The 12,352-nt window shown below is 40.7% G+C and overlaps 1 protein-coding gene across 1 annotated transcript in view; it reads left to right on the top strand.

Annotated features, from left to right (window-relative positions):
- Positions 1-1,765: 1,765 nt before the first annotated feature.
- LOC117575965 (transcription factor LBX2) overlaps positions 1,766-12,352 on the top strand; it is a 28,103-nt gene continuing 17,516 nt past the window's right edge. Inside the window, exon 1 of the mRNA XM_034260444.2 lies at positions 1,766-2,682. Within this exon, the coding sequence (XP_034116335.1) occupies positions 1,971-2,682 (712 nt within the window). The 5' untranslated portion in view covers positions 1,766-1,970. The remainder of the gene's footprint in view (positions 2,683-12,352) is intronic.

Below are 12,352 nucleotides of genomic sequence, written 5' to 3'. Positions count from 1 at the left end.
CTAAATTCAAATTTTTTCGCAAATATTTACCCTAAAAAAAAACGTGGTCTATTAAAAATGTATAACCAATTTATTGTACAGTTTAATTTATTGTAAGGATCCCCCCTATTTTTACATTGCCAGAGTTGAAGAAATTCATAATTTAAAATAAAATTAAATACCTTTAATCTTTTGTATTATCGTTAGTATAGATACAATTTCTGTAGCCTGTTTCCATTTAACATTGTCACTAAGCTAATAACCTCTTTTGGCCAATGTAAGCGCCTAGCTAAAGTACACCTAAACAATGAGGGTATGAAAAGTATTATCGATTCCGGTTCAACAGTTGCATCATTTCACTTAACTGAAAATGGTGAAGGGGCGAAGGGCGCATTGCAGTTAAATAGACATTTGCATGCAAAAGATATGTCGAAAAGAAAAACCAGGACAAACAACGAAGCAGAAATTGAATAATACACACTCAAACACACAACAACTACAAATGTAAAGCTGGGCAAAACAGAGCTAAGCAAATGGCAAATGTGATTTACTGCAATCAATTTAAATGCAATGCCGAGACAAGAAGAGGGGCAGCGACAGCGAAAGGTACTGGGAGAGAGGGAGAACGACACGGCGACAGCGACAGCGGCAGCTGGCGTGCAGTAAATCCAAAAACAAACGGATGTGTGCCAATATGAAGCTAAGACACTAAGACTAATACCAACACATTGACGAACATACTTACACATGTACTTTTGCCCATAAGAATGAGAATGGGGCAATGAAAACAACGCAACGCAGCGTCAGCGTCGCTGTCGCTGTCGACGTCGTCAAAGGGGACACCTTCCCAAAGCTGATTTTAAAGACGCTTTTGTTTTTGCAAATTGCCGCAGTCAGCGAATACATCAGCGGCGAAAATAGACGCTCACAAAGGCGAAAAAGCCAACGAGAAACAAAAACAAAAATAACACACACGAAAAAAAAACGGTACAAGAAGAGTCTGAAAACTAGACATCATTATTGATGACAATTGAGTGCGCCAGCGAGCAGCTGGGCCAGCCAAAAGGCACAGATGTGGAGAGCCAGTGCCAGAGCCAGGGCGAGTGAGCGAGCGAGCGAGAGTGGAGAGTGTGTAGACTGTGTGGAGTGTGCGAAGAGCGAGAAAAGAGGACAGAAACTGCACTAGCAATTACGATAATTAACACAGTCAGCCGCGTGGAAAGGCGGCCGCCTCATACCCAAAAGAGATCGACTGAAAGGGCAACAACGAAAACAAAAGAGAGACAGAGCAAGAGCAAGGGGAGCACAAAACACACACACAACGCGAGAGCGGGAGAGCGAACAAAGCAGAGAGAGAGCAGCAGCAGCAAACGCATGTCAAATTGTAAAAATTGATGACGTTCGCGCGTTGACAGCCTCGTGGACTGATGGCTCTGTTGTTGTGAGTTAACACACAAAAGGGGGTTGCAAGCACGGCAAGGGGGGAGTGTGCAGTGTTCCGATTGGTTCAATGGCTTGAGCACACAAAAGCACGCCTCTACGGAAAGCAGCCAAAGCGAGACAGCACATTTCCAATTAGAAGGTGGACTGCGCAGCTGCAGTTGTGACGTCATCGAACAAAGCATCAAACTCGTTTGGCAGCGTCGCTCCAAACCGGTTAAAGGGGAGCGCCAAGAGAGCGAGAGAGAGAGAGAAAGAGAGAGCGCAGCAAAGCCATTTTTTGTGGAGAGCAGCCACAGAACGGAGCGAACGTGTTGTTTGCTCATGCTCGTGTTGTGTTGAATGTTGAACGTTGCACGTTGTGAGCGCTACACGCTGTCGTTGTCGCTATTGCTGTTGCTGCTCGTTGCCGCAGCTCGCGTTTTTGCCGACGCGTTTTTGGTCAGCTACTCAAACGAAACGTAATTTCAGTGAATGTCGAAAAATGTGCGAACAGTATTGAAAGTAGTCAACTTAGAACATTGGTAATTGAACTTGAAAATACTTTGGCGATGCCACAACGCACACCAAGTCCCGTGGCCATGCTTGCCTCACGCAGCTGCAGCAGTCCGGCCGTCTCCGAGATCTCCGTGGGCTCGCCCAGCCCGCCTCCGATGGCCATGAGGCCACTAAATATCAAACGCTTGCGTTTGCTTCGCAGTCCGGCCACAATTCAGAGCGGGAAAAAGTGCAGCCAGGCTGGCGCAGGCGAACGCATCAAGAGCTTCTCCATAGCCGACATCTTGGGGCAAGCGGATGAGCGCAAGGCAGCCACACCTGCCCCCCATGACCGCCTACAGCCGCCACCAACGGCGCCGCCGACGGCAACGGCGCCAGCTCTGACCACAATTGGAGCAACTGCAGCGCCTCTGTTGCATCCCGGACTGCATCCGTTTCTGCCGCCCGCCTTGCTGCACAGCTATGAGCAGCGTCTGGCCTGGGACTATCAGCGCCAGCTGCAGGAGCACTTCCAGGCGCAGCTCCTGCGCCAGATGAGCATGGATCCCGCCATAATACCCATTCCCTCGGAAGATGGCAGCTCGGAGCGTTGTTCGCAGCGCTCCAGCAGCAGCAATGGCAGCACCGATTGTTGCACGCCTCAGCAGGAGGATAAAACCAAGCTGACGTCAAGTGAGAAGCCATCTGCGGGAGCGGGAGCGGGAGCAGATACGCCACTCGATGCACTCTTTCAGCTATCCACCAAAAACTTTGATGAGGAGCAGGGTAAGTGGCAAGAAAGCAACCGCAAGTAAATTACATTTTAATATAAACTCATTGGATATTGGCCAATCTGGCTCATCATCATCATAAAGCAGAAGCTGAAGCAGCAGCAGCAGCAACAGCGTAACCATTAACTGTGGCTCCAACGCTGGATTGATCAATTGTTGTCATTACGTCTTGATGAGATTCTGCTTAAAGCGTAAAAACAGTAGTAAGGTCAGGCAGCCCGAGGTGGCTAAATCAATTTTAGCCATTACCAGACACGGTTTCGGTCTCCACTTTGATTGCCTCTCAGTCTGTGCTTCTCTGTTTCTGCTTTATTTTTACCTCCTCTGCTTTCCCAATCTACGCTGATCAGCGAGCTGATCTCGGTGATGGCTCTGGCGCATGCGTATCGTTCGGCATAATTTGCTTAGCGGCGTTGATTTCTCGTTAAGCTTCAGACCCATTCCCCATCCAGTCGAGCAATCCATCAACTCATCTCGCAATTGTATTTCGTGTGAGCAGCTACTGAAATTGAATTTACGCGCAGCACGTACTGCAACAAATCGTTGCATCTGCCACACAGTCCGATTGACCGTTTGTCTGTCTGTCTGGCTGCTGCTCTGGATTGCCATCTAATCAGTTTGCTTGTGCAACAGCTACTGGGCAGCCAAATATGATTATGCTGATGATTGTGATTACGATTATGATCTGTAGCTGGATATTTAAGCGCCACAATATGATTTCTTTCCCAAGGCATCATCCGGTTGCAGCAGCAACCACGTTGCACTTTCTGCTGCTCTTTTCTTAATTAGAACTTGATCAAAAGCCTTCGACGCCGCAGTCATTCTCAACTTCTCTGTCGGATCTTTGCCCACTTCCGTCTGGAAGGGCTGCTGGTAATTAGGAGGAGTCTATCAGACAATCAGGAACTATAAGTATATATATGTGTGTGACAACAGCATGCTTACTTACAGCTTAATAACCCTCATTGCTGAGGGAGCCAGCAATAAACTAGATAGAGAGCGAATTCATTCTTCTGCGCACACACATAATAATTACAATGAAAATGGCTGAAAAGTTGTAGCGATTTGAACAATGAAACTGTCGTTAAGGCTCGTCAACTTCGAGCGGCAAGTTTGTCAAATAAATGAGAGGGAAATAGAGCTGAGAATTAATTGATGGACTAGTAAATGCCCTGTGAACAATCTATGTTATATAAATAAAGTCATTAGAAATATGAATCAAACACAAAACAGTTATTTAATAAATAAACAAAATAAGTGAATTATGAACTCGTTTCCTAACAGGAAGTTTGGCAGACAGAATTGTAGTTTAATTGATCGACTTAAAGCACAATCAAACTCACAATCCATAATTAAAATTAATATGTTATAGAATTTTTTTAAGATGGAAAATTTCTCGAACTTTTGATTTTTATTCATATTTTTTCTTTCTATCTGTAAAAAATATAGAATCCTTGTTTTAAAATTCAATGCAAATAGCTTAATTTTAATGAGTAATAAATTACACTTAAAAATAAAATCTAGAATTGTATAAGTCCCATATTATAAGTGATTTTCGGTTGACTAAGAGATTTTTATTTGAATTTATGAAATTATCATTGAAATTGACGTTAACCTAACAACTCAATAATAGTAATTTAAAAAATATGTAGCTCTTTGTTTAACCTAAAAGAAATCAGAAAGTTTGTATGAACAATAATTCAAGCTTAAAATAAATGTTAGTCTTAATTGTAGAAGTCGAAACTTATGAGCAATATTTGATCAAGTTTCAAATTTGTATGATAACATATGTATTCAAATTTTTATTGGTGCAAATTTACTTTAATTAAATCACGGAAGAATTCAGTTTAATAAAACAACATAATCAGCATATACCGCACTAAATAATAACTTTATAACTTTAAAAGAATTTCTTAAACAGTAAAGCGTCTAATAAAACTGATATATGATAATAGCAGCTTCCTTATAAGAAACTAGTCTTTTTAATTAGATAATTCCTTTGCATAAACTACAAGCTGATTTGTTATATAAACTAACCAACAAACTGTTAGTTACGCTAAGGGCCAAAGCAGACTTCCTTTGCGATACTTTATGAGACAATCAAGCATGTACAGTTATTTATAAGTACTTCTACAGGGTATAATAATACTTAATAATGGAAAATGGAGAAAAACTGTCTGTCGATGGGACATGGGCACGGGCTGCAACTGCGTTGTCGTTGTCGTTGCCGTTGTTGTTGTCGCTGCTTTGATAAAACGCCCAAGACAATTGGCACAGACAGTTAAATTATTGAACGCACAGCGCGGCACAATGAGAGCCAACAATGAAGAAGCGAAGAGCTGAACAACTGAGCACTGAAGAGTTGAGGAGGCAACGGATGCAGCCCTAATTACAATTTAATTACTCGCACTGAAAACTTTTCCCACTTGACAAAAGGCAGCCGCAATGGCAGCCAAAGACTTTGGCCCACCGAAGCGTGAACCACAAAACGCACAACAAACAACAACAAACAACGAACGAACAACGAACGGCAAACGAACTGCAACAACATTAGCAACAACAACAAATGGCAGATCTGTGTGATGGCACTTTGAGTTGACAGTTGATTTGACAGATAACAGTATAAACATGCGGGCAGCTGGAAGCGGGCAGCGGGCGACGAGCAGTCAAAACAAATTAGTTCAACTAGACGTATACTTAATATGTTGAGCTCAAGAGGGTGCCAAAAAATCATATAAGCTATGTAGCATAAATATGCATAATTACAATAGCTAAAATGGAAGTGGAAATGAAACAGTTAATGGAAAGGGAAATGGCTGTTATAGTGTTAGTGTTAGTGTTAGTGTTGGTTGGTGTTAGTGGAAATGGAAATGGAAATGTGGCCGAGCTAACGACCATGTAAACTGGATTTTAACCAACATCGTTAGAATGCAATTTTCAGTCACGTCATCAGCTTTGCATGCCTCTCCTTTATCTATTATATTTGTAGTATATTATTTCCTATATACATATATATAACATATATCGACAGGCGAATCGCTTTCAGTGGCACACGTAAGCGCAAAGAATTGTTATTGACATGAGATGCAGATACACGCAAGTATCTAGATACATGTGCTAGGGACATTCAAAATGGCGTGTTCTGATTATCGAACGTCCCTACTCGATGTCGTATACATACGTATATATAATATAGCAGACATCGACTGTGGCATTAGCCAGATATATATCTGGCATATTAGTGGCAATTTGGTTTATAATTTCTGTTTATTATTAGTTGGCTTCAACAATGCGCAACTCGAGACCTGATAATGGGTCATACTTGTATTTATTATAGGAATTGTGTGTACTTAAAATGGATTTAACAAATAATAAGCAGTTAGCGAATGCCAAATGAAACTTAGAATAATTTATTAAAGACAAAAATATGCAAATGTATCTTAAGAATATTAATAACCATTCAGATTTTTATTGAAACAATCGATTCAATTCAATAACGTTGCAATTCTGTGCAATTGAAATTGAACACAGTTCAAATTATAAACAAATTACGAGTGAAGTGCGCACTTTGCCTCATGGTTTGCAATTTCATTCATTTTAAATGGTTACCAGGAAAGGCAAAACACGTCACGAGGCACCACATAGACAATCATTCATTGAATAATCATAAATACTCGTAAGCGAGCAGAAATCAACGCGCTGTGAAATTTCCAAAAAAGAAAAAAAAAAAACATAAATCAAGCAAACAAAAAGAAAATCCAATAAAAAAAGCACACTCAACAACAGCAGCAGCAAAAGCGAAAAAAATCCATTTCAAATGATTAATAGCAAAGCGCAAAGTTTCAACAACAACAATTTGGTTAATGACATTAAAACGGCAAAAGACAACAACAGCAACAACAACAACAATAACATGTTGAAAAACAAATCGTTGCGGCTACTATAAAAATTACTAAGTATAAAGCGCGAATCGTTTGCGATTGACTCAATAAAAATTAAGCGAATGACTTGAGGCGCAAAAAGTCACATTCTAAGAGATACTTCTAGAGGGAGGGGCTGCTATAATAAAGAGAAGGGGTGTGTGTGTGTCTTGTGTGTTCTGTCTGGCTTGCCATGAAAAACGCAAATACAAAATGCCTTGAAGCAGTTTTCTGTATTTTTTGTTTTGGATGGAGGCCCAAAAACAAGTTGACAAGCTGGCGCTCACATAAATTCACTAATTAACGGTTTCGCCTCACACACATGCAAAAAAAAAAAAATATTTTATTAAAAATTATTGTAAAATAGCCATAGAAATATGGTGTGTGGCTTGCGTGTCGCCTGTCCATAAACCATTTGCATTTATTGTTGCCCATTAAAGTATTTTATGCAAGTACAAAATATTCAAACAAAATGCTAGCAAAAATTGCCAGTTGCACTCAGATTTTTAGGCGATTTTGCTTTCACTCTGCGTCGCACCTCCGGCTTCTCCTTCTCCTGCTGTTTCCCTTACTCTCGTTGGTTGCCACACACACTCGGGTGGTCCAACTCAGAGTGAGAGACCCTTTAAGAAAATTGCATGCTACGTCTCGAGGAATGTAACAACAACATCAGCGGCAACAAATGACGCTTGCTAAAAGGCCAATACATGCACACACACACACACACACACACACAGTCACATATAGAGGTGTATAAAAGGTGTGCAAAAGCAACGCACTGAAGGTGTTACCTGCACGCTTTTGATGAGCACTAATTGAGCTCAAGTTGCATTTTTCTTACAGAAGCTGAGAGAGAGAGCAGCAAGGGCGGCAAGAGGGGGGCAAGCGTCAAGATCAAAGCCGGCAAGCCGGTCATATAAAGACTATAAAGACAAGCGAAAATCAAGCATCGACAGTTGCACAAAAAGACAGCAAAAGAAAGAGAGAGAGAGAAAGAGAAAGAGAGAGAGTTTGCGAATGAGAATCAGAAATGTAGAGAGGAAGAATTTGGGTAATAACTTTATCATTTGAACCATATGGGAGGCCCAGGAGGCCCAGCGAGGACCAACTGTTGCCGCGACGAGCACAAAAGAGGAAGCTCAAACAAATGACTCGCAGCAGAGACAGAGAGAGGTAGCGACCAAGACAGAGCCAGACATATGGGCGGCCAAGGCAAGTCAGGACCTTGTCAAAGTTCTTAAAAACGCATTCGCGTTTATGCCAAACATTAATCACCAGCAACCAAGCAAGGAGTCGCAACACTTTTGGAGCCCAGCGTTGAATTTTCGGCATGTGGCAATGGCAAGTATGCGCGAGTGTTGTCCGAGGCAACATCAAAAGCCCGCGCCACGCATAAAATGCCATTTAAAAACGCATTTTCTGCATGCCCCAAAGCACTCGCTGCCAGTGTGTGTGTGTGTGTTGGTTGTGACCCCGCAGGCCATTGAGCAATCGCACTGCTGCCGCGACCATGCAATGCAATTGCAACTGCAACTGACCATGCCACACCACACTGCATGCCACACCATGCCACGCATGGAGATTGATGCGTTCAGAGACAGCCCAAGCCTGCCCCAGACACAACTACTGCCAACTGCCAACTGCTGCAGCAATTGTGGCAATTGGCAAGACTTGAGATTGCGCTGGAAAAACAGTCTGGGAAATGCATTTCGACTTTGGCGCTTAGCGCTCGACGCTCGGCGCTCGTTATCGCTGCGCATTGTTATATGGGTCACTTCGCCTTGGCGCCTTTGGTGTGGTGTGGAAACTAGTTTCCCCGAACCAAGTGTGTGGGCAATTAACCTCCCCATGCATTATGCATGAGACGAGCTAAGAAAACAGGTACCGCGAGCTGTGGATAAAAGCGTAGATGTTGCTATAGATACGAGTGCAGATACAGATGCAGATGGATAGATAGAGTTAAAGATACAAACACAGATATATAGTAGTTGTGGGTAGAGCAAAGCTAATAGCTTACAGCGAAAGGGAAATGGATACATTTTGTTGCAATTACTGATTTTGTATGATTGTATATTGGCAAATACGAAAATTTCTGATCTGAGGATAAAATAGACATTTACAAGGTATTATAGTTAAATATTCTGCGAAGAGATAAAGGTTATAATACTGCACTAAAGTTAACAAAGACGTGTTAGATAATTTAAGATCTAAATTACAAACATAGCAATAGATATAAAAAGTATACTGTATAAACAACCAAAACATTAAGAGTACAAATATTTTAAAACATTTCAAGATTTTTGTAGTTTGTTCAACATTCATCATTCACTTATCTTGACATACTATAATAATTATATTTTATAAAGAACTATAGTGACTGAAGTTTCTGAAAAATATATAAGTTATGTATATATATTTAAATATTAAATTAAGCAACATTTTAAAAAAATCTGACAATACAAATAAAATATTTCGTGATATGCATAGAAAGACTCAAGTATAGTCTTTGCCTTCGTCAAGACAAAAATGCAGCCAGCTTTCCATATTTAAATACAAGCAGTTAGTTATAAATACTGCGATCTTTAAATTTAAAGTAATTGATTTTAAAGATAGTGAGATAGTATGTACCGCCTTTAGAGATTGCGAAAATTAAAAACTAATCGTGGGAAGGCACAGCATCGCTTTATATTTATGTACGCCTGATCTATGATGTCCGGTGCAAGGTGTGTATAGTTAGCTGACTGCTGTCTGCTGTCCACTGAGTGCTCGAGCCTTTGATGATAAATGTTGAAAAGCCAGCATAAATTAAAGCATTCAAATCATTAGCAACGATGCCGAACAAACGAGCAAGCGCAGCGACTCAACTCAACTCAACTGACTGACTGACAAAGAGAACGGGAGCGGGAGCGGAGGAAGGTTGCGGATGGGGAAATTATTCACAGCTACGGCTTCGACTCAGCAAAGCAAGGAGCTGCTGGTTGCAGCGGGCTGCGGGCAGCGTCTGCTCCAAAAGGAAGTGAAGTGTCCCAGTCCCTGAACAAAGTGTGTGTTTGTGTGTGCTCTGTATTCTCGCTCTCTCTCTCTGTCACTCTCTGTCACAATCTCTCTCTCTCTCTCTGGTGGCTCATTCGATGCGCTAGCAGGTGCGTCAAGTTGATGAACTCACTTCATGTTTGTCCCCGGTAAAACGGTGTCGACACTTCAGTTCTGATCAGCAGCTATGTCCAAAAAGAGGGGAATCATTTGATGGCAAGATGAATGCGCATTGTAATGCAAAATTTGATGTTAAGCAGCCGCAATTAGTTCGGCTTTGGGACTCGACATGTGCTCCATTTGATGCAGGCAAAACGAATCGCTAATGTCGATGATGTTGATGGCGATGATGATGATGAGCTCGCTTACATGCAATAATTTACTTTAAATGTGGAATAGTTTTATGAATAATGTGGAAGAAATGTAGAGCAGAGCACTAAAGATAAAGCCATTGATAGCATTTAAAGAAGTTCTTTCAATATTTCAATGCATAGTCATACGACAAAGCATTTGTTAATAGGTTTTCAAATTAAAATAGTTTACATAACTTCCGCAATTCAAAAATAGTTTCGTGTAAATTTCACTTTGAAAAACTAATATTCTTAAAAAAACAACATTGGTAGACGATTCCTATGAAGAATAAAAGGCAATACTTTTAATTTGTAAATAGTCTCACAAATATGTTAATTATTCTCAGAGTATAAAATTTTACGTAAACGACTCGACAATTTAAATAAGATGTATGTATGTATTATTTGAAATTTGAAATTCTGCAATTCAAATATAAGTTAAATGTATATTCTTCCTTCAACAACCAATACGTACAACTAAGATAAGATAGATATTCAATTTCAATTAATAATTTAAAGAAGAAAATTATGGAATTCTGAAAACCAAATGAGAAATTTAATGAATAAAAAAGTGGTGATATTTACAATTGCTAAATTCTGAAATTAAAATATGAATTTACTACATATTCTCCCTTAAATAAACTAATACTTATAAGGAAGCAAATTTAACTTTCACTTTCTCAAAGTTAAGGCATCATTTCTAAAGTATATTTTAGCTACTTTCTATTTCCTTAAACACCTTCTCAATCATCATGGTCATCAACATAATACTCCTACATCATTTACCACATTTGACGTCGCTTAATTATTATTACCAGCCTTTTTCCTGTCTCTCCCTTCTTACAAAATTTATCCGAAACTTGGCTTCTCTGCATCTCTGACAAATGCCTTAATAAAAGCATAACAAATTTCTAACAATTTCGAGTAATCAAAAGCCGAAAATTGAAAAGAAATGCAGTGATTTGGAAAAGCGCACAAGTTGTTTACAAGCAACACGCAGCAGCAACAACAACAACAAACAAACCAAGAAAACACCCCAAAAACAACCACCGCAATAGAACAAGCAACAAGCAACAACAACAGGAAGAACAACTACAATGACAAACTTCACGCTAAAATCTCTGGAAGCTGTGAAAAATGTTGCTTCCCCGAAATGCTCGACACATCAAAAGTCAACGCTGAAAATGGGCGAAAAGATGTTGTTGCTGTTGCTGTAGTTGCTGCTGCTGTTGCCAATGTCAACAAAACATTTAACACCTTCATCACAGCCCACAGCAACAGCAACAGCAGCAGCAGAAGCAATTTATGGGGGAGGCGAAGGGCATCTAGTATGTGTTTGTATAATCGTTTATTAAAGTGTGAAGAAAATTAATTTGACTATTTGATGCACTGTCGTCGTCGTCGTTGCTGTTGCTGCAGTCGTTGTTGCTGTTGTTGCTGCTGGGTTGGTAAATGACTTGCAGTCGTTGACAAGATTAATTAATCCCAGCAGAGCGGGTGCCAGGGCGGCTGACTAATTTGAGGGAGTCAAGCGCTGCCAACGGCGCGTATACGTGTTGCGTATAACTTAAAGTAGCATTCGCAATAATTGATTTTTTTTTGTTGTTGTTGTTCATTTCTGGTTTTTTTGTTTCTGCTGACTTTCATGCGCAATTGTTGTGACAAGTCTCGTTATGCCAACGAAAGGCGGCACATACTTACGACATGTATACCCCTTTTGGCCAGACTCACAACACTCACATTCACTCATTCATATTCACATTCATGCTCTGCCTATGCCCATATGCTTATGAGCTTATGTGCAGGCGTCGTCATCGTCGTCGTCGTCGGGCTGTTTCATGTTTGCGACGCCTTGCAGCCAAGAGACGAGAGTCGAAGTCGAAGTCGAAGTCGGGCCCCAAACCCGCTTTAAGTTAGTCGGACCTGGACAGTTAAAGCCAGCTCAACCTGGCAGGATTCGCGTGTGTGTGTGTGAGTGTGCACTTTTTTGACAAGTAATTTAATAAAGCCAGCGACATGACGCGCTTGTTGTTATTACGAGTATTATTATTATTCTTGTTGCTGTTGCTGGTGTTGTTGCCTCTGCTTAAACATGCATAAACATAAGCCAAAGTCACAGCCATCGAGTGGAAATGGAAGCAAATTGCCGCCGGCTTCGAGTGCCAATGTCAGTCAGTCAGTTAGTCCATCAGCCTTCTACACATATACATACATATGTATATTTTTAAAGGCAGGTTCTTTAATTCTTAACTCGATTTCAATACTACGAACAACACTCTCTCTTTGTTCGCTGTTTGATTGCAGCTTGTAATCACAATTAAAGTGTTAAACGTAAATGCCAGAGGGGCCAACTAGCCAAAAA

This window comes from Drosophila albomicans, chromosome 2R, assembly GCF_009650485.2.
Source record: "Drosophila albomicans strain 15112-1751.03 chromosome 2R, ASM965048v2, whole genome shotgun sequence".
In the NCBI taxonomy this organism is placed as follows: Eukaryota; Metazoa; Arthropoda; class Insecta; order Diptera; family Drosophilidae; genus Drosophila; species Drosophila albomicans.
This window is presented reverse-complemented; position numbering and strand designations above follow the sequence as displayed.